The sequence below is a fragment of the Euleptes europaea genome, chromosome 11 (genome assembly GCF_029931775.1).
Source record: "Euleptes europaea isolate rEulEur1 chromosome 11, rEulEur1.hap1, whole genome shotgun sequence".
Taxonomy (NCBI): domain Eukaryota; kingdom Metazoa; phylum Chordata; class Lepidosauria; order Squamata; family Sphaerodactylidae; genus Euleptes; species Euleptes europaea.
This window is the reverse complement of record NC_079322.1, coordinates 32,105,847-32,132,679: the sequence shown is the minus strand read 5'-3', so window position 1 is coordinate 32,132,679 and position 26,833 is coordinate 32,105,847. Positions and strand designations below refer to the sequence as shown.

General features: G+C 44.1%; 1 protein-coding gene across 1 annotated transcript in view; it reads right to left on the bottom strand.

The window, feature by feature from the left end:
• OSBPL10 (oxysterol binding protein like 10) overlaps positions 1-23,238 on the bottom strand; it is a 75,510-nt gene extending 52,272 nt beyond the window's left edge. The window contains exons 1-2 of the mRNA XM_056857074.1: positions 22,937-23,238; positions 2,748-2,923 (exon numbers count right to left, since the gene is read on the bottom strand). Of these exons, the coding sequence (XP_056713052.1) occupies positions 2,748-2,923; positions 22,937-23,238 (478 nt within the window). The remainder of the gene's footprint in view (positions 1-2,747; positions 2,924-22,936) is intronic.
• Between the last annotated feature and the right edge of the window lie 3,595 nt (positions 23,239-26,833).

The following is a 26,833-nucleotide window of genomic DNA, read 5'->3' as shown; positions in this document are numbered from 1 at the left end:
ACATTTAATTCAGTTTAGAAACTTACAAAAACCCCTGAAAGCTCCATTCCAAGCATAGATACTTAAAACTTTGATTTATCCAGTTCATAAACGGAATTCGAATCTCTTATTCCACAATAATGAAAACTATGAGGTAAAATTTTGACGTGAATTTTTTACATGCAGAAAAACATCATGAGAAGTTGTGCTGAACAGAACTTTCTCCTTAAGATGCCCATCATACTCCTCGAAGGTAGATAAACTAAAATGCGCAGAAACTCTGAACTTGCATAAGGCAGATCAACAGAACATCTATCCCCATTATTTATTGTATTGCACACTTTATTTTTGCTGTGCACATCGGTCTATAGCTGACAGGTTAGATAGAACATTTCAAGCTAATGTATAGCTAGAACTGCATTTTAATAATTGTCTAAAGCTTTTGAGATGACTCTGCAGCGGCAGCCAAAATGATCAGAATAATTGTGTCAAAGACACTCTGACTTCAAGTTCTCGATATTGAAATAGGCTTGCGGATTATTGGCATTTTGTTATCTGACATTATACTTGAATTTGATGGATGCTGGCATATCTTCAAAGACATTTTTTTTCTTTCCTGTAAGCAAATTCAATTAACTCAATGTGTGCTTGGAGGGACTTTTTTCTCCATGTGGGAGCAAACAAGCAACTTCTACCTACATAATCAAGCCACAGGGTTCCAGAAAGCCTTTGTGCTTCAGTTCTGATGACTGCATAAACCGAGGCTTACTTAAATTAATGAACCTTCTCAGCAGGTACTCTTTTCGGTCTTGAGCACCTTAATTTTAAACGAAAGGTATTAATTTTAAAATAAAAAGGGATTACTCTAATAATGGCATACCAGTTCAGAATCAGAACATTTAAGCAGCATCAGAACATTAAACCAGCAAAACATTTCCATTAAAGGGTATAATGATAATCTGTAATGCAACAATGACCAAACATTTAGTTAGCAAGGATGCACATTATTTCAAACTTCTTCAGACTGTTCATGCTTTTTCTTCATTTTATGTTATAAGAAGAATTACTTATTTCTTCCCCACACATATGCAAAATCAGAGTTTTTGCCAAGAAGCCACATCCCTCAGTTTGCATTGCAAGACTTGAGCAAGGCTGTTAACCATAGGACAGGTTGGAGGTCATTAATTCATAGGGACACCAAAAGTCAGAAGTGACTTGACAGCACTTCACACACAGAGAGAGTGGGCAATGGTTGTTGTTGTTTTTTTGTCTAGTAACTCCCCTATATACACATTGAATCCTACCAACTGCAATGCGAGGTCACTTCTGCTCTGGCTCTACAGTAGGGTTGCCAAGTGACACTGGTGGGATAACTTGGTGGGATAACTCAGGGGTGCAGGGACAAGCCATTCATTACACCTCTGACACGTGATGTCATTTCCGGCATGAAACCAGAAGTTACATCATTATGCTGAGGTGGCTCTCTAGGATTCACCCAAAATTCTATGGTTAAAATACCTTCTCCCCCTCCCCCCATTCCCCCCACCCCCACTGTTGTGTAGTAGTGGGGGAGTACGGTTCAAGGCCAGGAGGTCTCCTGCTGCAGCAGACTCTGGAGGGAGAGGTATCAAGAGGAAGAGGCAGTTTGCAGAGTTTGGGACTTGGTTATACCAAACGTGCAGCTTCTGCACACATGGGAAAAAGAACCTAAAAACCAAGAGTTCATTGAGTAGCAGCCATCCCTCCCCTTCTTCCTTGACAAGATAACCCAGCACAAGTTTACGCAGACACAAATTCTGTGCGTAAGTCTGCAGCCTAAGATACAATCCTGTGCACATATTGGGAGTAAGTCCTACTGAACGAATGGGGCCAACCTCAAGTAAAAACACACAGAACTGCACTGCAAATCTTCCCTAAGTACAAATGTTTTGCAGCAGCAGATAATCTTCTACTGGGCAAGTATATGTGTTTTAAGCACAGTGCTGTAACTGGTGGGTTTGCCTAGCCAGTTCCAGGTAGTACCAGACTGACGTATTGAGAGATCTGTTTATTTGGACCTCAGATGGCTTTCGACCACCACAATGCCCATAAAAAGACTACATTTTACCATTGCTTTTGAGCTACCTACCAAAGGAGGTTTTTTTTTTCTTAAACTGAAATTAAAATTGGTACTGATTACCTACTAAAATGCTTTTTCAAACCCTGTGGTGGCATTACTCCTGAAGGAACCTGACGGAAGTAATCTACTACAAAGCTTTGTTTTACTACTAATATTCAGTCGCTGACACGGTCAGAAAGCTTCCCTTGGGGAAACAAAACAAACAAATTGAACAGCTTAATTTCCCCCCTCTCTTACTTATGCTAGCTAGGGAAAAAGAAGAAGAGAAAGGAGACTGCTACATCCCAGATGAGCTACCACCCGTGGCTTCTACCCTATCGATTAGAATAATTTTCAACCTGTCCCCAAGCTCTAGAGTTGGAAAGAGGTCCAACCAAGCCTTGAATCATGGAGATGCCAGTGCACTGTCCCTTTTCAGATCACAGGATATCATGCTATTTTTTAAATAAAGCAATTTCTAAATTGTCTGGTTCTGGCCCAAAACATTCCTATCTCCAAAACTGTTGCACCCCAATTTCACCCATTATGTACAGTCTAACATTATCCAAAGTCTCCTACAGTTAAGGAAAACATGAGTTGAAAACTGGAAGTTTCGAGAATGGCAGGTTTCAAAGGCAAACTTTAAAACACTGGCAACAGGCTACTGTACCTCTCAGCTTATACATTTCTCCATTAGCAGAGTATACTACCAACATGTTTGGAGCTTCATCACTGAGAGAAACTACAGCCCCGGCTAAGGACAGCACCCCTCGCGGCTTCTGGTTTTTACTTTGTTCGTTCACGAAATACTGTAGAATTCCAGTCTCATAATCTAGCATGAAGTACCTGTCAATGAAGGAGGAAAAAGAAATAGCTGTACAATTTTAATTTTACTGCACAGAATCTAGAAAAAAAATAGATTAATACATTTATACTACAGTGGCCAAGTTCCACACTTAATTTTCAAAAGTCTTTGGAACAATGTCATGCTGTAGGGTTACCAACCTCCAGGTGGGGCCTGGAGACCTCCCATAATTAAAAAAAAATCTCCAAGCTACAGAGATCAGTTCCCCTGGAAGAAATGGCAGCTTTGAAGGCAGAATATATGGCATCATGTTGCTGCAGAGCTTCTTTCCCACACTACCATATATTATGATAACCATCTTCAAGAACTTGAAAGGCTGTCATACAGAGGATGGTGCCGAGTTGTTTTCTGTTGCCCCAGAAGGTTGGACCAGAACCAACGGGTTGAAATTAAATCAAAAGAGTTTCTGTCTAGACATTAGGAAGAGTTTTCTAACCGTTAGAGCGGTTCCTCAGTGGCACAGGCTTCCTCAGGAGGTGGTAAGCTCTCCTTCCCTGGAGGTTTTTAAGCAGAGGCTAGATGGCCATCTGTCAGCAATGCTGATTCTATGACCTTAAGCAGATGATGAGAGGGAGGGGAATCTTGGCCATCTTCTGGGCATGGAGTAGAGGTCACTGGGGGTGTGGGGGATAGTTGTGAATTTCTTGCATTGTGCAAGGGGTTGGACTAGATGACCCTGGTGGTCCCTTCAAACTCTATGATTCTATTCCACCCTCACCAGGCACCGCCCCCAAATCTCCAGGAATTTCCCAAGCCAGAGTTGGCAACCCTATCCAATTGATATTAAAAGATGTGTGGGTTCAAAGCGAAAAAAGCACTGTTTCTTATACTGAAGCCAGGCTATAGAAGATAGGGCTTCCCTTTAAAATCAACACCCTGAATTCAATGTGGGTATCACTGTAATTGGTGGATGAGGGGTCATATATGGTCCCCCCCACTATGCTTCCAAATAATCTAGAGGAAGGAATCATTTAACGCATGGACAGACACGCATATGTACACAAACAACAATTATCTATCAACTATTATGAAAATCTAACCTTCCCACACACACACAAAAACGTACAGTGTACAGAATGCACAAGCCACCCTGCCAATTCAACGACACTACTTACAAACACTTTCAGACAGATGCCAGAAACTAAATGTAAGAAATTCATAATTAATTAGCAAAGTAACTGGCAAATAAAATAGATTCAGCCTTTCCCCCATCAATTAAAACATTCATCAGAAACCTAATGAAAATTGCCAATATAATAAATGGGCTTATTCATTAGAAATGAAGTTCTTTTTAAAGAATGCTTAAGCTAGAATGCACTCTTTGGCGTTCGAAAAACTAGATGACTAATACATTTATCATCAGTATCTGCTAGAATTTTTAAAATGCTACTTTTAACCTCACTCATAATTATATTTAACTGAAAATAAATTCAACTGATTCCAAAGGGCCTTTAAAATGTGCAGGTAGCATTGCATCCTTATAGTTAGACGCTGCACCTATCACTTGTCTTTTGAAAGAAAGGAAGCTGTGTATTTGCCCTTACTTATTATATCAAGGCTGAAGAAAATGACATCGAGATAGCAAAGAACTCTGTAGCTGATTATTTTGCTAAGCGTCATAAAACATACAAGGAAATGAAAATGCCACGTGGGCATTTGAGCCCTCTGAAAAGTCATAATGAAAATATATTATCTCCAAAATAATCCATAAATTCTGACAGTGATATGGCATATTAGACTCATATTCAAAATTGCATCATTATATTCAAGACACTGGAGATCATAATTTTGATATGGAGCCAGCAGCAGTAACTAAGCTTGGACTCAGTCGGTTCTTATGTTATTAGCAACCCAAGATTTCACAGATTTGCATACTTAACAGGACTCCACTCAACACACAGTACCCCAAAGCTTTCCCCATTTGTTAAAGGAAGTTGTCAGAGTAAAAGTCATGTCAACTCCCACATGAATTCCTAGGTTGGGAGAAGGAGAAGATGCTATAACTTTTTTTGTTGTTGCTGTTATTTCCAAAAATGTATACATTGTTCCTCCAGTCAATGACTCCTAGGACAATTTACAGTGCAAATATCACCAAGGTCACAGTCCAATCATTAAACCCCAATAATTCCCTCTATAGAAGTCAAATTAACTTTAAGACAAACATGTGAACAGTCTGATCAGCGACAGAGGGAGAGATGGAGAGAGAGAGAGAGAAGGTGCTCGTTTACTATATGTCTGCTAAAGCTGTAGTAGACTCTTGTCCTGTCAACCAAAACAGGCCTGTACTTTGCAAATGGAATACAACTCTCTGAACATTTGGGGATGGGGACGCACAAATAACAGTTTGATAACCCATGTTATATGTATTAAGGCAAGTGATTTATACACTTCCTTAATTCTGCCAGCTAACTGAAATAAATTTCAGTCTGAACTAGATTCTCACAAATGCATCCATGATTTAAAATGTACACTTAACACACTTTGAGCCACTTCAAGAAAAGTACTAATTTTCCTTAGAAGATCTTTTTTCTTTTTTCAAATTGGGCGGGGGGTTTTGTGAGTAGGAGAGAGAACAGGGAAAGAAGATCAAAAAACTGTCACAGTACACCAGCTCACCCCAGGCATGATAGGCAGCTTCCATGCCAGGTTCTCAGTAGACATTAAAAGGGAAGAGAAGGAGGAAAATTACACGTGTTGATTGCTACTGGCTGGGAAGCAATGGGAATTCCTCCACAGTGCCCAGGGATTCATGTATTATTTCCCCCTGGTTACCTTACTAAGGTAGACTGGCATGAACTTTGCTGAAGTTGTAGATTTTTGTCCCACCACTTTCAGATGTAGCAGCAGTAGTACCAAGACAGTTACACCCCAACCCTAAATCCTACCCCCCACCCCACATAATCTCAAGGATGCAAGAAGGCTATGAGTAAGGAGGGAATGGGGAAGACTCCATTTTAGTGTTCAGTGCCAAACTGGCCTGACAACAGATTGAACGGCAGCACCAGCCCCATTAAGGGGAGCTGGCAAGATCTGACCCATGGTCCACCTAGTCCAGCATCCTGTTCTGCACAGTGGCCAAAAACATGACCCAGCTGTTGCTCCCCACACCCCCACAAGCACTAGCATTCTGAGGCTTATTACCACTGACCATAGAAGTTCCAGGTAGCAATCATACTTCACCCCATTAACAATTCTGTCGCCTACATTTTTATCGATTCAACCATTGCTTCACATTTTAACTTAACAATGTTCACCTATAGTGCATGCCCTCATTACTCTGCTGTTAACCACAAACAGCAAAAGCGAGTGTAAAAATAAGCACAAATGTAGCCCAGTGTCGAACACTGTAGAATGCAACATTAAGGTTCGCGTCCTTTCGTTCTCTGCAGTTCAAGGAAACAGGCCCATCTTACAGAACAGGCCAAGTAACCTTGTTTTGTCTGCCTACTATGAATAAGATCCCCATACCCAATAGTGTCCCATTTTCAAAACTTAAGAACACAATCCATTCAGATAAAACCCAATACTCTCCACTCCCCAGTTGCACTCCTGTTCTCAAGTCTCTTAGAAAGCAAGACAGGTCAGCATGGATATGAATGAATCACTGAGCATACTAAGAGCTTCACAAATACTGTATACCAACAACTGATGTTTGAAATTGCTATTTCCTTCCAAGGCTACCTAAAGGCTTCGCAGGGCCTGAGGCTGGCGTGATGAGGAGAACCTGCTCTCCCCCCTCCCCACAGGGGCCCACATGTAAAAGTACCACGTTGGGGGACGGGAATCACATGCCAGTTTTTTTTAGAGTTACAAAAGAACAAGAAACAGCACAAATATCAAATGCAATCACATATACTAAGTGCAGAAAAACTCAAAGACAAACAATACAATATTTACAATCAGTGCAGACTAACAACGAAAATCTAGTGACAAACAATGTATGTAATCTAATTGTATTTCTTTTCTTCTTCAAGAATTCAGAGTTTCTAGGTAAGTATAATGTCTACTATAAAGTTCCACAAGAACACAGCTGGAGAAGATAGATGGACATGTTGTCTAGATCGGTGTCCACGTTTCGCCAAAGCTTCATCAGCTGGACAATATATCAATAAGACACTTTTTAAATTATAACCATAATAGGTCTAACTTCTCAGTCGCTTGCAGGGCTTGATGAGAATCGATGAGCTTTGACGAAAAGTGGACACCGATCTAGACAACACGTCCATCTATCTTCTCCAGCTGTGTTCTTGTGGAACTTTATAGTAGACATTATACTTACCTGGAAATTCTGAATTCTTAAAGAAGAAAAGAAATAAGATTAGATTACATACATTGTTTGTCACTAGTTTTTCGTTGTTAGTCTGCACTGATTGTAAATATTGTATTGTTTGTCTTTTAGTTTTTCTGCACTTAATATATGTGATTGCATTTGATATTTGTGCTGTTTCTTGTTCTTTTGTAACATTACATACAGCACAGAGCCTCCTTTTTCCAGTTTTTTTTAGAGAGCATGCAAATAATTCTTGTGAGCAAAGCGGTAGGACAAGGGACAACAGTACCTGCAGAAGCCAACGCAGGGAGACCCTTCCACTTATTTGAACCCAGGGCCCACTGCCCCAGTTGCCCCCCTCACGCCAGCTCTGCTTCCTTGCAAAAGGTGCCCCTTCATTTTCTTCAAGGGATTCATAACCAACACATTAGAGTACTGTAGAACGTAAGCAAGTTATCTCAAGAACTTGCAACTGTGCTAAAGTCTCAAAAGAGAACAGATTTCGGTAGCATCCTTTTCTATTTTGACCAAGCAAGAATACTATAGTAAACAGAGACAGTAACATCTTCCAGATGCGCTTTCCTGTCACAATACCCAGGTTTCTTAAAAGGTCAGTGCCTTAGCTTGTCTGAGAGGCAGAGGAATAAATCTGACTGCTTTCAGTGGTACTGAGCTAATGGAAAGCTATCTGCTACCGCCCTTTAATTTGTCTGACAAATCTGTCCTTCCGTAATTATCATTGATATCCAGAGAATTTACGTAACTGTGTGGACAGCATTCCTTTTTAAACACTCTGACCAAGTATCAAAGTGATGCATGAGCCAATATACATTCATAAAATATTGTATCAGCTTTGATCACTCTTAAGATGTTGCAAATTTCAAATATGTCTTATCCATTCTTATTGGATGTCAAGGATATATAATATTTGGTGTGACAGGCATTTGAAGGGCATGCACTATTGTTAGGAGCAGATGTGCTTTTTCAGAAACCTTTACGCATCTTCCTTCAACAATTATTGTTTTGATGGTTGCAACCATTCAGATTAAGGGGGGAGGAACCTTCTGATTTACACCATTTCAACTGAAAATCGGTCCATACAGGAACCACTAAAAATAAACCCCAGAGAAGGACACTGGAAAAGAGAAAAAGCACAAATACACGCCACTAATGCTAATATGTACTAGATTATTTGTCTACAAGAAGCAAAACATATCATTATCCTTTATTAAAGCAGAATTACCACTACTATTACCAAACAGCAGACCAAACTGACTCAGAGGGATTGAGATGGGCTCAGTACAGTGCATTCTGCAATCCACCTTACAACTGCTGTAGCAAAGAGTAACAAAAAATAAAAAAAATAAAAAAAACTTCAACATTCCCCAAAATTTAACTGCTGGTTCTATTTTGGCATAGGAAGCTCAAACATAGGAAGCTCACTGGCTGTGTTCGAGCACCCCAAACAAACCATGGGGTTGTTTTTTTGGTCAGGAATGAGTTCTCATGGTTATGTTCTCCCCCCACACCACACACACACAGCGCTCCCAAACTACAAACTAGGAAGTCTTCAGTAAAGTGCACACCCACACGGTTGCTACATCCAAATTAGGTGCACTAATAAACTGTGGTGCTTACAGAATTAGGGCAGCTCACAAGGCCACCATCAAAAATATCTGGGACTGTAGCAATTCATTTCATGCAAGGCAGTTTTTGATGACTACTGGGAAACTGCAGCCAGCACAGATATGTAATGTTTTGCCTTCTGTGAGGCAAGCCATTCAATATATCCCAACAGCACACCAGAGTTGATACAATATCCCCGAGCTATTCAAGCTACTTCTGAACAGCTTGTGCCAAATATACCTAAGACACACCCCTACACGCTCAACAAGTACAGCCAACCGTGCCCTTTGAACAGACGTATCCACTTGTAAAAACAGGGCAGTGCCAATCAACATAAAGATGGACCTATATGTGACAGATTTGGGTTCAAATTTCATCTCTGACAGAGATTCATTAACGTAAGAACATAAGAAAGGCCCTGCTGGATCAGACTAAGGTCCATCAAGTCCAGCAGTCTGTTCACACAGCGGCCAACCAGGTGCCTCTAGGAAGCCCACAAACAAGATGACTGCAGCAGCATTGTCCTGCCTGTGTTTCACAGTACCAATATAATAGGCATGCTCCTCTGATCCTGGAGAGAATAGGTATGCATCATGACTGGTATAGCTCCATCGTGTAGCTCCACCATCAGAAGTCCCCCATCTCTAAAATAAATAAAAGGGGTAAGTTTCCCCCATGCTCACTAACTCTCCTGTTACCTTTCTCGATCTTCTCCACCACCACAGTTTGCACCAAACATGCAGCCTGATGAAGAGTTCTAAAGCACTAGAAAATTCACAAGCTACTGCATGGTATGTTGGTTGGTCATAAGAGACAGAAATTATTTTTGCTTCGGGATTTTATCTGTAGACCACACAGCTACTTCCAGTCTTCCCCCCTTATGCTGGGTACATTTGACAACTTGGTGTACACTTAGCTTTACAAAGAAAATCATACTACCAACTTGTTTCTTATCAATAATATAGTACCAGCATATCCAGAAAAATATGTAATAGTATCATTTCAAGATATCACCGTATAGTAAGTACACGGCTAGGAACTCACACATTTTGGGTGAACTTACTGAAATTTGAGGCACATAATTTGGTTTACGTAAGACGCCCACTGCCTTAATCATGATGAAATATAATATACATATTAATTCAGCTCTCTGGAGTCAGCACAGTTGTGCATCGAGGTCATCCTGGTGCTCTCCTCCTCCCAGACCTTCACAGTTCACCCCTCCACTTCAGCAACATCCTGCCCTCAGCAAGAATTATTGCCAGACACCAGCAAGTCTTCAGTGTTGAACATTAACTTGCATAGACAGATAATCCCAAGGCTATTTTCTACAAAATATATGAACCGACATATTTACGCACACCCATTAAATGCAGGGATTTTAAGCAATCAGCCTGTACATATTACAACTGGACATATCTAAAACTATTTCAGCTGGTCTCTAAAAACAAACAAATTGACTCACGGCAAACACAGCTAAAGTATTCTTACATCCATCTGTGCCCAGAACACATTTGCTTAAATGAAGCGCTGGCTGGCTTCCAGAAAATGCTGGACCACCAGCAGGAATGGATATCAGAGCTACAAAGCAGCCAGAACACTTGTCAGTATTTGAGGTGGGTCTTTGGAATTCACTTTTCAGTGCACTGAAGACATAAATGCAGGGCAAAGGAATGTTCTAAAAGGTACATAAATCCCTAAACCAGGGGTGGGGAACCTTTTTTCCGCCAAGGGCCATTTGGATATTTTCTAACATCATTCATGGGCCATACAAAATTATCAACTTAAAATTAGCCAACCAATACGTTTCTCCATGGCCCAGGTGGGAAAGGGTTAACACAGTTTCTTGGGCAGTCCTAGCAGCTCCATAGCTAATGACTCTTCTGCAAGGGGGAAAAAAAGGTTCCTTTTCTCAGCAAAACAAACTCGCATCTGCCTTGAATAGAGGCTATTCTTGTCCACGGGAGGGTACGGATCATCAGTCTTAGATCCTTCTGAGCTAGAGATCTGCCAGGACCCATGAAGGGCCAGACCAAATTATTTTGTGGGCCTTAAACAGCCCCCAGGCCTGATGTTCCCCATCCCTGCCCTAAACCTTCTGTGGCATCGTGAACTGATGAGCTTTCAATGTACCAATTGTTGGGATTCAAACTGTTGTTGGTGAATTCTGCACCAAATACAGCATTCAAAATTCCAAGGAATTAGCCTCTAAACTATCAGGGTTTTTAAAATGACAAGGGTTGGGGAGATGCTTGTAGTTAGTGATGTTATAGACACTAGCCAACTGATGGCCATGACTGCAGCATTCTTGAACGGTAAAGAAATTATAGCTAAGGCACAATCCACACTGCTTTTTCTCATTATAAAACTGTTATTGTGGACTGAGAAAACAAGATTCCTTTACAGCAGACACACCAGCTGGGGAAATAAATATTTGGACCCCATCAAAAGGGGGAAAACCTGCAGATCTATTACACGCCAAAGCAATCATCTGGAAAGGCCCATGAATTGTCCTCTCACCAGCTTTCCTCCCTGCCGGCTTCCTCGCTATTCCCAGACAACTGTTTTGCTGCTCACTTAGAAGGCAGCCTCCTGACACACAACTGGGATCAGTCCCAGGCTAGCCAGCTGATAGTCATGCAGGAAGCCATCTGTGACCCCTTCCCACACACCTCTAATGTCACAGCCTCATTTAGTCATAATGGTCACAGCTTCCAACTGCAAAATTAAAGGCCAAGGCAACTCACAGCCATGCCATACACGATGCCAGTCCTTGGCTCTCAGCATTAACCGCAAAATTAAGCATGTAGAATCGACCACATTACAAGCCTGGCCCTGATTCACCCCTGTGCTCACACATTTCAGTGATAAAGTCTACCTGGCAAACCATGACTGCAATAGAACAGGGTGAAACAGAAATAAGTATAGCAGCATCTGCAGCATCTGTCAAAAGCTCTATGATTATCTTAGTTCCAGAACAACAATGTCCCCTACTTCTATTTTAGCAGTTTGAGAAACAGCCATTAAGAAGTTACGTTCTGCTTGTTCGGCAAGGTGGATGATTGTTTGCAAAGGATCAAAGTATTAAATCTCCTCCATCAAACCCTACCTTTCCAAGCAAGGTCTTTGGTTTAAACCCTTAATCCTCATTCCCTACTGTAACCAAGTTACACCTTTGTCCCCTGTGACTTTGCTCTTTTCATTCCCTCCCTCTGCTGTTTTCCCATTCTCTGTTTTAAATTGGGATCTCTCTGGAGCCAAGGACTTCATTCTTTGGTCTATTTAGACTCTGATGTCAATTTGCATAAACAAACAAACAGGAACAACGGCTGAGAGAATTCAAGATCTCACATCTTCTAAACCATCATCATTGCCTTTGGGTATTCTGGTTGTAAGTAAGTAAGAACTAAAGACAGAAAGAACGAAAGAAGCCTGAAATGCCAGAATGCTTGGTTTGGTTTAATTATTCATAATCCCCTTTTCACAAACTGTCTCATTTTGCTGACTAAGGGAAGGAGCCCTGCTTTGGCCTGATCTGTAGCATGCAGCATGAACCAGGTTGAAGACGTTTTTCCATTTGTTTTACAATATCCAAGCCCAATGACAGGCATTTGTTTACTCTTGCAACATACGCCATTGTTCTCTTTAAAGAAGAAGGAAATGAGCTGCCTGAGACTTGTGAAAGAGCCAGGAATCTCTAGAATCAAAGACTGAGAAAAGGGGCTAATGAGCAGATTGTTAAACCGGTTTCTCATACTTAAAGTGTAAACCTAAACACTGTTACACCCTTCTAAGCCTTCAATGGAGTCAAAAAGGTGTAGTTCTACTTAGGATTATACTCTTTGTGACACACAGGAAATACTCTTTCTCCAAAGAAGGGTTACCGCACTTTGTATTCCCAGCAATGTATTAAGAGTTTGAAAATGTTGTAAAAAACATCGCTTTAAAAGGGTTTTTGGATACCACGGCTTATAAATGGTTGGAAAACGTCTTCATAGCCAAAGGGGCCAAACAAAGTGCGAACAGTATTTTTTAGAACTTTTTCAAACTCTTAATACATCGCTGGGAATACATAGAAAGTGCGAACAGTATTTTTTATAAAGTTTTCAAACTCTTAATACATCGCTGGGAATACAAGTGCGGTAACCCCCAAAGTTACATTATTATTCTTCCTACCCGTGGAAGATACATCAGTTACTTTAGTTCAGTGGTTCCCAAAATGGGTAGTACCACCCCCTGCGGGGCGGTGGGATTACCTAGGGGGCACTAAGAGACACGGGGGCAGCAGGGGGGCACTAGAGGTGAGCCCCTTCAACTGTGTTGTTCACTAATTTACAATAGATCAAGCTATGGCACCATAATGGCAAATTTGTTGGGAACGATCAGATTTTCCCCCCAGACTTTGAAGAGCTGGTACCACTGCAACCAGTTCATCAGTTTTGAATACATTTCAACTAAAAAAGTTTTAATTTGATTTTGGATAGATGTGCAATTAATTGTTTCTGTTTTGAAATTATTGTTATTATCTTCTTTAGTGAGCCATGCAAACCCCTATTTTGAATAATGCTTTTTATAAGATAGGGGCGCTGGGGTTGAGTTTGTGGAACCAAGGGGGGGTGGCCCAAAAAGTTTGAGAACCACTGCTTTCGTTTTAGCTGCTCTTCAAGCAGGCATCTGAACACCCAGTCTCTGTGGCAAGCAAGAATCACCCCCAGGGACCGTGGCAGAGAAACTTTAGGAAACTGCTGTTAGGATAGAGAAAATGCAGGATACCTTGATTAATATACAAGAGGCACTTGCCCCCAGATATGACACCCTCTTTCCTAGGAATGTAGCTATAAATTCCTCAAATTTCAAGCTCAGAGGAGATGGTTTCTCTTTATGGAGACCAAGAGGCAGGGTGCTGATGACCATCTGCCAGGTTTAAGTAAGACAGATCCCTGTTTTGGATATGCTGAATTAGAGCAATAAAAATGGGGGACGTGTCCCTTGGTATGATTGGAAAAAGGTGCATGGCAGCACATGTGGGAACTCAAACCCAATTCCGGGATAGGTCAGGAAGAAACCTTCCCATGTAGGAGGGCCAAGTGTTTAAAAGCTTTGCACACTGTGTGACAGCACAAGCCAAGGAATGGGAAGAAATAGGGAGAGGTTTGCCCTGATTAGCCTCTGTTTCATAGTTTCAGCGTTGCTTGCGTCCATTCCTCAGAACAGAATACCAAGGTAACTCTGGTGACTTGTGCAATTTAGTTAGCCTCATGCTTTGTTTCTTTTTCTTGGTTCTGCAACACCTCTGTAATGTTCTGATATCATTTTCTCTTGAACAGAGATATAGCTTAGTAAATAAAGGTCTTTTTTTTTCCTTCTGAAGACCTCAGACTGCATTCAGAGATCTCACCCAGGGTACCTGGCTGCTTTATCAAAACAGATAAAAGGAAGTATTTTTTCGCACAATGCATAGTTAAACTGTGGAACTCCCTGCCCCAGGATGTGGTGATGGCTGCCAGCTTGGACGGCTTTAAGAGGGGAGTGGACATATTCATGGAGGAAAGGGGTATTCATGGCTATTAGTTAGAATGGATACTAGCCATGCTGCATACCCATTCTCTCTAGCATCAGTGGAGCATGCCTATTATTTTGGGTGCGGTGGAACACAGGCAGGATGGTGTTGCTGCGCTTGTCTTGTTTGTGGCTTCCTAGAGGCACCTGGTTGGCCACTGTGTGAGCAGACTGCTGGACTTGATGGGCCTTGATCTGATCCAGCAGGGCCTTTCTTATGTTCTTATGTCCATGCATAGACCAAAAACCCCTGATTGGGCTAAGGTCAGTTAGCAGGCAGGGGATGGGTAGGCAGCTCACACACAGAGAGAGACTCTATCCATGCCTCTAATCAAGGATTGTGAAAGCAAGGGCAGAGTTTGAGTGGTGCTGGCTACCTGAATATGACCAGAGGGGAGGGAAATGGGGAAATCCACATGTATTCCCCACTGCCTCTTGGGTACTCTCAGCAAGGAGAGCGGGGAAGGGGTTGATCACAGCAGCAGCTCCTCTCTCGCCTAGCTCACATGGCGGTGGCAGCTCTTTCTCCCCCACCAACTCCCTTGCGGCACTACTGACTCAGTGGCAGAAGGGGGTGGTGGGATCTCCTGCTCCTCCTTCCCCTGCCGGCCTCTGCTTTGCACCCTCAGAGGCTAAGAGGAGGATGGGGTGATGATTTCTGCTCTTTCTCTCCAGCCCTCCTCCTCCCACACCCACCTGTGGCAGGAGAACAGTTGCCTGTGCTTGTTGGGTGTCCCCCAAGGTTTGCAGAAATATCACTACATGGCCCCAGTCTATGGATTTAAGTATCCACAGACAGGGCCATGTTTACTATTTCATTTCTAATGGCAAAGAATACTTTTCTTACAACTGCACTTAGTCCAGATGTTGTTTCCACACTTGGCTTCAGCTCACCTTACTATGCTACTCCATGCATTTGTTAACTTAAAGGCTGGACTATTACAATGCATTCTACATCAGATTGCCCTTGAAGACAACCCAAACACTTCAGCTGATACAGAGTACATGGGCTCATCCACTGACTGAAGCCTATAGTTGTGATCAGCCACTTTTAAATTAGTTCCATTGGTTACCTAGATTTCTAGGCACAGTTTAAGGCACTATGATCCTGTATGCTAAGTTTAATCATCCCAAAATTATTAGCTGCTGCCCGGTAACGGGCTTTCTTGGAGGTGGTACCCTCTTTGTGGAATAAGCCTTCCAGAGGAGGTTAGGAGGGCATGCACCTTTGTCATTTTTTCAGGAAGCACTGCAAAACAGTGTTAATAAAATTATAGAGTTAGGAGGGACCACCAGGGTCATCTAGTCCAACCCCCTGCACAATGCAGGAAATTCACAACTACCTCCCCCCACACACCCCAGTGACCCCTACTCCATGCCCAGATGGCCAAGATGCCCTCCCTCTCATGAACTGCCTAAGGTCATAGAATCAGCATTACTGACAGACGGCCATCTAACCTCTGCTTAAAAACCTCCAGGGAAGGAGCACTTACCACCTCTTGAGGAAGTCTGTTCCACTGAGGAACCACTCTGTTAAAAATTCTTCCTAATGTCAAGACGGAAACTCTTTTGATTTAACTTCAACCCGTTGGTTCTGGTCCAACTTTCTGGGGCAACAGAAAACAACCCGGCACCATCCTCTATATGAAAGCCCTTCACGTACTTGAAGATGGTTATCATATCCCCTCTCAGTCTTCTCCTCTTCAGGCTAAACATACCCAGCTCCTTCCACCTTTCCTCACAGGACGATCTCCAGACCCCACACAATCTTTGTTGCCCTCCTCTGGACACGTTCCAGCTTATCTACATCCTTCTTAAATTGTGGTGCCCAAATCTGAACACAATACTCTAGGTGAGGTCTAATCAGAGCAGAGTAAAGCGATACCACCAGTTCGCAGGTTTGTTGTTCAGGAGGGACTTTGAAGGAGGTATACATTTCTGCCACATGCTTTTGGGGGACCAGAACACAGGCTGTTCAGTTGTTGCTTTGCAGTCTTTTTCATCGATTTTTGCTCAGTGCCTATTTTAGCTTTGTGCTAAAGTGGTCAGTGGTCAGCCACTTTGTGCTAAAGTGGTCAGTGGTCAGCCACTCTGAGCCCCTTCATTTGGAGGAAAAAGCAGGATGCAAATACTTCAATAAAGTCAGGGAGCACCGGCTGTCCTCCTGAACTGACTGAACAAATGTGGCATTTTAAATTCTCAGTTCGGAGCTGAGAACTCATGCTTGGTTTGTGCTGGAAGCATTTCAGATTTAGTGAATGTAGGAAAAAAGGCTTATTGTTTCTAAAAATAAACAGAAATCCTGCTTTTATCTGTAATAGTGTACTTACAATATTAATTTTAAGCAGAAGTAGGATTCCAAGACATGATCAACCGTTTTACTAAGTTATGGACAGAATATAAAACAAAAAGCATTAATACACAATTCCAGGAAGTTAAACTGAACCCAAACTGCCCTAAAGGTGATTCAGGGAGGTTTTCCCATGTGGACTAAAACAGAATGCAAACCTAAAATCACTTGGTTGCCTTAAACTTTGCGGTCAGTTCCAGTTCACAGAAACAGCCGTCTCTAGAGATTTTGGGACTATAAAGTACAAGATCTGCTCAATTTAAATTAATTAGGGGGGGAAACAAGCTCCGTATGTGTGACAACCTAGTAAATCTCCATTAGCTACTACTGCTAACCTCCACAGAATCCCACCAATTCTAGAAAGTGTATTTACACAGCACTATTACACAGAAATCTGGAGGGGGAAACTCAGCATCTTCACCTTCCAAAGCAGCCATTTTCTCCTGGGGACCTGACCTCAAGTTCAGCTGTAATTCTGGGAAATCTCCAGGCTCCATATGGAAGATGGCAACCCTGTAACCATATGACGTGGATGTGATCAGGATATATGGACAGTATAAGCTGCTGCCAATCTTCACATAAAGGTAAACCCTCCCTAGCTCAGTTTCTGCCTGACACAAAATATCAGAAGTACAAATCAGAGCATCACCAGCTACCTCGCTCACAACACAATCCAATGCTGAGTTTCTCCAGCCTGCTTCTATCAAAGGGCTCAGTCTGGAGCAACTGTGCTAAACCTCAGACCAAATTACCTCTTACAAAATACTTACATTGTACTTACATTGTGCTACAGATTCCTTTTTTTAATCTAAGCAAAAGAACAATCTCATTTGGATAAATTTCGATAAAAGATAAATTCACATACTGAAACTTTTTGCTTACTTGGCAGGCAAAAATCAATAAAAAGAGAGATGACTGATACTGTTCCAATTCCGGCAGCATGGCAAAAGATTCAATATTAAATAAATAGTTCAGAATAACAGTGGCTCATTTCAGTGAAGAGGCTGCTCTGAACACGGCCATCTTTAAAAATTAAATACACCATTTACTACCTCATGCTACAGCACTATGCAAAACCGGAATGATTAAGGGCAAGCTCTGGATATCAGTTTAATCAGACAACGGACACGATTTGCAAATAAATGACATGAGTTACACCACTGGAATCACTGTCATTTCCTTTTCTGCTGTTGTTGTTAGGGGGAAAGGGGATACAGTAGGAGAGAGAGAAAAAGGTCACCAGCGATTAAAAAGTTAGATGGGGTTCCCATGTTGCAGGTGAATGTTAAAAGGGAGGGGACCCCAGTCTGAAAGCTGCTGCTCTACACTCTATGGCTGTGAAATCAATGTTGTTTGCTCAAGGGACCTCAAGCAAATAATATCCTAGAATTGCCCTATGACATTTCAACAGTACTGTGTCAAGCAAGGTATGAATACATGCAGCTGTTCAGGGGAAAGTCAGAACCCAGGCTGCACACTCAGCCAAATTCACTACAGCACTAATAGACAATAGATACTGGTCAAATTCGGATTAACACATAATATTTTACCTGTTGCACCATCTGGCATTTGTGTCTTTAAAGAAGTGGCAGTTTAACAGAAACTCATTTGCTTTGCAAGGTCTAAAACCCTGGACAAGGGGATTTATTACATCAGGAGCTTTTATGAACATATGAACTCCAATCCCTTTCACAAACAAGCATCTGTATTATATTATCTGATCCATGGGAAAGGAGCTTACTTAAAGCAATACAAAACTTTAAAAAATTAACAAATGGCATGCATCTCATAGCAGGATAAAGGGTTTTAGAAATGTGCATAGTACATACTAAGACTCATATTGACTTCAATATAAAAAGACTACCTTTTCTTAGTAAAGGAAGCAGAAGCATGGATACTTTATTGCCGACTTCTTCCCCAGGCAGATTAAGAGAAAGCATGTATACTAGTAGAGCGAAACATGTAGCTAACTGAATATAAAATAAGTCTGGTCAGGAAAAAATTGGTATTGCTTCTGCAAAGTAAAGTAACTTCTTTGAGGATCTCCATTATTACACAGGTGTAGAATATCCAGTGAACACTTTGTACATGCATTTACAAAAAAAACAGCCCCTTGCTAAAGACTCCAAAGAAACTTAGCAGTCACGGTACGAAATAATTCTCACAGTTTAGTAATCGGTTAAGAGCAGATGGACAGCTTTCACAAACAAGAAATAAACAGTGTCCTTTCTGCATATGCATACACACAGATCTGCATAATTGAATTTATTTATTCATCATAAGTGATCTGGAGTCGGTATAAACAGAGGCCATCAGGTTTGTAGAAGAATCAACTTCCTCTGAAAGGCAAAAGCATTGGGTGAGTTGGCGGCAAAACAGCAGATGAGGTGATGCAACACAAGCATGTTGGGATTTTTAAAAATCTAGCTTCACTTGATCGCTAATGAGATCTAATGTTGTAACAACCCAGCAAAAGGATAAAGGAGTCATAGAATCGCAACAGAAATGTCACTGGAAGTATCAGGACACTGTGCTACAGGGAGACGAAGAAACACATTCCATGTTAATTTTTAACCAAAAGGGACTGGAAACGAGACAGAAAGTGTTACAATGATGTTCAATGAAACTGTGGCACGCCCCATGTTCACAATTCAGTGCAAATTTTGATCGCCTTGTATGAAAAGCAAAGACTGGGAACATATGAAAATATGTTTACTCTGAAGCATAACCAATTATGCTTAGCTATTTCAAAGTACTCCTGTCTTAAGACGAAAGCTTTCTTCCACCACCTGGATGCAATAAGGAAACACTGACTAAGCGACCGCCACAAATCCTTGGAACAGGAAGAGAACACCTGGTTGGATCAGCAACTAGTTGCTCTGGTGGCAAACCTGCCCCTCTCGGAGGAACGGTTGCCTCCCTCTCCCCATATTACCAAACCAGTAATCAAACAGGTGTGGAAGAAGTGATGGGCCAGGGGACTTTGCTAACAGGCCTAGCTGAAGCAAGGGTCTTGGGTGGTTTCTTTCTTTCCTTCTAAAAGCAGCTCTGTGGGGCAGGGGGGGAGTGACAAACCCACCGGTGAAGAGAAAGGCTTATTGAACGGAGTAAACAACTCTGTCCGTTATTCAAATTGACTGTTCAAAAAAGACTTGGCAACTTTTACCAGATAACTCTTTCGGAAAAAAAACAGAACTTTAGCTCTGATAAGCAAAAACCAAAAATAGCAATCAGCATTACATCCTCCCACATAAACATGGCACATTCATCTCTTCTCCAGCTCCGCTGCCTACCTGCAGTCCCACTAAAGTCGGAGCGACTTTGTAGAGAGCAGTTTGCTCATACAGCAAACAGTAACAGCTGAACCTGCACAAATCAAAATAAACAATGCTATCAAACCACAGCTCTGACCTGGATAGCGCAGGCTAGCCAGATCCCGTCAGATCTTGGAAGCTAAGCAGGGCTGGCCCTGGTTAGAACTTGGATGGGAGACCTCCAAAGAAGTTATGGGGTTGCAGAGACAGGCAATGGCAAAACCACCTCTGTTAGCCTCTTGCCTTGAAAACCCTGTGGGGTCGCCATGTGTCAGCTGCAACCTGAAGGCACTTTCCACCACCATCAAACCACAAAGCTTTAAATGTAAAGTTCTCAACACACCCTCACATACAATTTCACTCGGCAAGTATTAAATAGGGAAAGGTATTAGGTATGAAGAACACAAGAATGATTAACAGAACATCTGCAGGGGAAATGAGTAGCCAAGACGTTTAGAACTTACTTCTGCCTTATTTGTGTAAGATGTTTAGAACTTAAAAGGTAAAGGTCCCCTGTGCAAGCAGCGGGTCATTCCTGACCCATGGGGTGACGTCACATCACGACGTTTACTAGGCAGACTTTGTTTGCGGGGTGGTTTGCCAGTGCCTTCCCCAGTCATCTTCCCTTTACCCCCAGCAAGCTGGGTACTCATTTTACCGACCTCGGAAGGATGGTGGGCTGAGTCAACCTCGAGCCGGCTACCTGAAACAGACGTCCGTCGGGATCGAACTCAGGTCGTGAGCAGAGTTTGGACTGCAGTACTGCAGCATACCACTCTGCGCCACGGGGCTCCTTGTTTAGAACTTACTTCTGTCTTATTTGTAGGTAAAGATGTACCTTTTTAGCCATACCTTAAACAATCCAACTCTATTATGTTCTGCCAGAATGTTTCACTACTTTGAAGAAAGGTTACTAATATCTGATAGTATTCTGTTTGGGGAAATGAGGTTAAAATTGTTTGTCTACCACCACCTAACAAAGCATCTGGAAGTAATTTAAATCAAGTGACATTTACAAGGCGGGGACTGGTGCTTCTGACAATATCTCACAGGAGGATAATGAGATGCCGGAAGCAAAGAATGGAATCCTTGCTATCACACAAACACTCCCCAACTCGGTAAACCGGAATAGCTACTATTTCCCCATTCCATAGTCAAAGCAGACCATCACAAATTACAGTTCCATCCTCAACCAAAAAGTTATATCGATCAAGAGGGGATTAAAACCACGCTTCCCCCGCACAGTCAACCCAAATATAAAAGCAGCGGTTAAGTAAGCTTGCGTTCCCTTAGAAAAGGAACATCATCTCAATTAAATCAGAGTAACTACCCTCTGAGGTCTCGCTCACCAAGTTGATCTGTAATCTCTGCTGCTCATGCAATGCAGGGGTGAGGAAAGTCCGCTTTCCCTCCAGATCTTTAAAACAGTTCAGACAATAAAAGGTGTACAGATCATAGAATCATAGAGTTGGAAGGGACCACCGGGGTCATCTAGTCCAACCCCCTGCACAATGCAGGAAATTAATAACTACCTCCCCCACACACACCCCAGTGACCCCTACTCCATGCCCAGAAGATGGCCGAGATGCCCTCCCTCTCATCATCTGCCTAAGGTCACAGAATCAGCATAGCTGACAGATGGCCATCTGGCCTCTGCTTAAAAACCTCCAGGGAAGGAGCGCTTACCACCTTCCGAGGAAGCCTGTTCCACTGAGGAACCGCTCTGTTAGAAAATACTTCTAAATTCTTCCTAATCAGTACATGACTTGAACGCAGAAATTAAACAGGAGTCCAGCAAGGTTTGAAGGTTAACGAAATTTATTTCAGCGTAAGCTCTCGAGTCAGAGATCACCTTTCTCCCCCCCTAATGTAAGTACGTACACAAACTCAGTTCATGGTTTTCAGATTGCCCTTACAGATGGCACCCCTAATGCTGGCGGTAAGAAAAGCCTGCCCATTGTGGCCACCAGCCTTTGTTGAGCCGGTCCCATGGATCCCAACCTCGTACAAAAGAGTCAACTACCAGCACGCTTTGGGAATCCTCCAGAAGGGGAATCCCGCACATGATAACAAGGGGCACATCACAGCCAGCTCACTGAAACCTGGACTCCAGCCACCCACAGGGGCAGCCTGGCTGGCCAAATGTCCACCCTCTTGGGCTGATAGTTCTGGGGAACAGACCTAGACCCTGCTATGCGCTCAAGAGAAGCCTCGAAGGACTTCTAATGGTTATGAACGCTTTCTGGAAGGAGCAATCCTTGGAGCCTGATGGAGACTATTATGGGCGAAAACGCATGGGAGGTGTTGTCTTGGATTTGCCGCTCTCTAAATGCGCATTTCCCCCATCTAAATCCTCAAAACTCTGCATGGGGGCTGATTTCTGAGAATTTGGCTGGGGAAAATGTGCATTTAGAAAGCGGCTAATCCAAGGCAACATTTCCCCCATCTAAATCCTCCAAACTCTGCACGGGGGCCGGTTTTTGAGTTCTGAGAATTTGGCTGGGGGGAAACGTGCGTTGAGAAAGCGGCAGATCCAAGGCAACACCTCCCGTGCGTTTCCGCCCTACGTCCCGGTGCACAGATTCGGCTGGAGGCAGAAACTTCCACAAGGCTGCTTTTGCATGAAGCTCACAATACCCTACCAGGCAAAAAAGGGGGGGCAGGAGACGGAGAAGGGGGCAGGAATAAGCTCCGTGTGGCAGGCGGGGGAGAAGGTCCTTTGGGGCAGAAAGCGGGGAAGCGAAGGGGGAGAAGAGGAAATCACGGGGGGGGGTCAGCCTTTCCTCCGCTAGGGGGATCCCGGCGCAGTCCCGTGGCCCTGCCGCCAGAGGGGGCTAGAGAGCGCGGCCCGGAGCAGCGGCGGCGGCATCCTCACCTGCTCTGCCAGCCCTGCAGGAGGTTGGTGTATTTGCTCAGGGCCCCCTCCAGCCCCCCTCCGCCGCCCGGGCTGGCCGCCGCCGAGCTGGGGCTGCTGCTGCTGTTCCCGCCGCCGCCGCCTCCTCCTCCGTCCGGCCTCCCCGCCGCCGCCGCCGGGCGTCCCGAGAGCCGCCGTCCGGCCGAGGCGCCGGGCGAGGAGGCGGCCGACGCGGGGCGGCTGCTGCTGCGGCTGCTGCTGCTGTCGCTGCCTCCGCCCGGCGCCGCCGCCGCCGCGCCCTCGGGGCCGCCCGCCTTCTCCATGGAGCCCAGCCGCTCCCGGGCTCGCGCGCGGGGAGACCCAGGAAGGGGCGGCCGGGAGAGGCACCCGCGGACCCCGCCGCCGCCGCCTCCCGCTGCTGCTGCTGCTGCTGCTGCTGCTGGCGCGGGCGGGAGCGGAGGCGGCGCTGGGTGGCCCGACGGGAGAGGCCCGCCCCCAACGCGGCCTCCCCCTCCAGGCGCAGCTGCGAATCCCGGCCCGGCCGCTCCGGAGCGCGAGCGCCGCAGGGACGGACGGAGGGAGACGCCCACCCAGCAAGGGGAGGGGGAGGAGGAGACCCAACTCGTCCCGCGGCTCTCCTCCAGCTGCGCAAGCAGAAGCTGGCTCCACGCCTCCCTACGCCGTTTGCGCGCGGCCCAGGCTGCGGACGCCCCCCCCCCTCGGGGCGATGCAGCCGGAGCGAGCGCCCTGGTCAGGGTCGCCACGTCCCTCTTTGTCACCGGCGGGAGGATTTGGGGGGGCGGAGCCTGAGGAGGGCGGGGTTTAGGGAGGGGAGGAGCTTCAGTGCCATAGAGTCCAATGGCCAAAAAAAAAAGGCCTCTTCTGGCTCTGCCAGGGGTGGGGAACGTCAGGCCCGGGGGCCGTATAAGGTCCGCGAAATCATTTGGTCTGGCCCTTCATGCGTCCTGGCACATCTCTAGCTCGGAAGGATGCTGCCCTGCCTGAATCTCTTGGGCCCAGCTGGGGACGGCAGAGCTCAAAAGCAAGCCGCTCTGTGTGGCAGACGCTCGGTCGTGCCCCTTGGCTAAATGTTTGACCAAATATAGCAGGCTAATTTATAAGTTGATAATTTTGTGTGGCCCGCGAACGATGTTATGAATGCCCAAATGGCCCTTGGCACAAGAAAGGTGCCCCACCCCTGCATGAGCCCATGGCCTTTTGGAATGGCGCTGAAGCGGGTCGTGCTGTTCAGATGACAGGTCTTCCAATGTTTCACTTACTGAGAAGTGACGGTGTCTTATTCAGCCAGTCATTGATTAAGCAGGACTCTAACCTCAGGCCTGGGATAGGAATTTAATTCTTAGGGTTGCCAACCTCCATGTAGTACCTGGAGATCTCCTGCTATTACAACTGATCTCCAGCCGATAGAGATCAGATCACCTGGAGAAAATGGCCACTTTGGCAATTGGACTCTATGGTATTGAAGTCCCTCCCCTCCCCAAACCCCGCCCTCAGGCTCCACCCCAAAAACCTCCCACCCGTGGCAAAGAGGGACCTTGGAACCGTGTACATTCTGAGTTCAGAACTCCCCAAGGGAGTTCTGGTCAATAGGACCTCTAGCAGGACTTTGTAATGCGTGAAGTAGTCCTTAGTAGATTTAGGATGGCAGCCATTATCCCCTGTTTAGGTGAGGCAGAAGATGAGATGATTTTAAGAATGCTCATAATTCAGAGATGGGTACATAATGCACATATCTGCACCAACAGATATAAACAGAGTTTAATTAACAAGAGAGCTTGTGCTTTACTATAGACTGTAAACACTGTTGGAAACTGCGTGGTAATCCATTGCACAGTGTTGGGAGGCATTTGTGGCTGGCATATGCCTCATCTCCATGGTTCCATCTGTCTTATCATTCACTAGAACATGGACTGGAAAAAAGGCAAACCTATCAATTTTTGATGCTAGTATTTAGAACTCATACGATTTTCAAGTTTGCATCATTCGATGAATTCACTGTCCCATAACCCATCTGATTGCAGAGTTTAGGAATATGTTTATAAGATTGCTCTTTGGTCGTTTATGCATGGGAGTTTTACCTGAGGTTCGCTGCTCGTTGGACCCACACTTTCTTATTGGGAATCTATGCACCAGCAGTCTCCAAGCTCAAATCAAGTCCCCACCCCTTTAAATGCTGCTTTGTAATTGGCTTACTTTGTAGAGCTTACTGTGAGAGAAAATCCCCCCCAAAAAACCCCTATTGCTGCATGAAAAAACATTTTAAGAACATAAAATGGAGCAATCTGAAAGGAGGGTGGGAGAAATCCAAGCCTCGGTTTTAAAAAGCCTTTTTTTCTGCTTAGAAAGAGCTCCCAGGAAGCATTTGAATCCTGCCTCTTTACACACTGCTCTGTAATTGGCTGTGACAGAAACCAAGCTTGAGTGTCCCGCACTTTGCCTTATGAACGGGAGTTTCACCCGGGCAGAGCTCAGGGGAGAGGGAAGAATCAAGTTGACAGAGGAATGGGAAGTCCTGGGATTTGTGAGGGCTGGCAGCGAGGTCATCTCTAACGGACGAAAAACTCATGCATAACTCCAAGGAACAACTGAGACAAACCAGGGGCAAACGTGAGTGAAAGTACCCATGTATAAATGACCTTTATTTGGATTACTTAACCTGAATAATTACCTTGATTGGTTCTGGGCTTGTAATAGCTAACATCTAAGAGAATCCCTGTAGATTCATCTGAAGAGCAAACTGAGTCACCAATCTGTGTTAAGAGATGTCTTCAGCATTCTCATGAAAAAGGGCAAACTCCTTGACATAGCCCTGTCACGTTTATTCTAAAATAAATACCAGTTCTCTTGTGCTGCTAGTAGAGGAGGGCGTGAAGAGCTGTTACCTGTACTACTGTAATGGACTCGCTGGCAGCCTGATCCTTAGCATTACTTATCAGTGTTTCTGCTTTCAGTGCCTTTTTATCTACTTTGCGTTGTACTTAAACACTGGATCGATCCATAAGCATATTAATTGAAGTAGGGGGAAAAGCCTGACGCTGTTAAAATGAACAGAGTTTACTCCTGACTTCCAGCTTAACTTGAGTCTGGATCCCACCATTGTTTTGATTCCATGATTCCCTATATATGTGTAAGCCTTGTAAAAATGGTATTTATGTTGGAAAGTGTATTGCCTTGTTTCACTTGCAAAGTTATGCAACACTAGTCTGGAAACAGTGCCCTCTAGAGGGAGGTGCTGATTACAGGGTGGGTGTTTCTCGCTTGGCAGTGGGAGAAGAGGGAGAGTCTTATTACAGGGGAGGCTGGGGAAAGAGGTTTTTGGGCCTGGCAAGAGGGAAACTCAGCTAGAGGAGAAGCTGGAACCTGTCTGCAGCTTGTGAGTCAGAACCCAGAGACTAAAGAGACTTCCTCCCCCTTTGCCCACTGACTTTGGGACGAGTTAATATAATTGTTATTCTCACTGTTTCACACTCCTGGTTTGACTTATTTGTTCCCCTCCCCTTCCAATAAATGTTATTTGTTGAAAGTTAAAGTGTTCCAGGTGTTGAATGGGGCATCTACAAATCCGGTGGTCACTAACCTGGCCCTTTTTACAGCAAAAAGGGTTACATGTGTACTTACTATGAAAACACAAAAAACAGACAGCAACACAGAGGATAGGAAATTGTACCCTCTTCACAGCTTTCAGGATGCACAGGGTACCTGCAACAGAGATGGGTGAGTATTGTAGATTCATGATGCAAACTAGTGTCAATAAGCGGTAGAACACGTGTTGGGATCAGGCCGTGGCTCAGGGCTAGAGCATCTGGTCTGTATGCAAAAGGTCCCAGGTTTAATCCCCAGCATCTCCAGTTAAAAGGTTTCAGTAGCAGGTGATGTGAAAGACCTCTTCCTGAAACC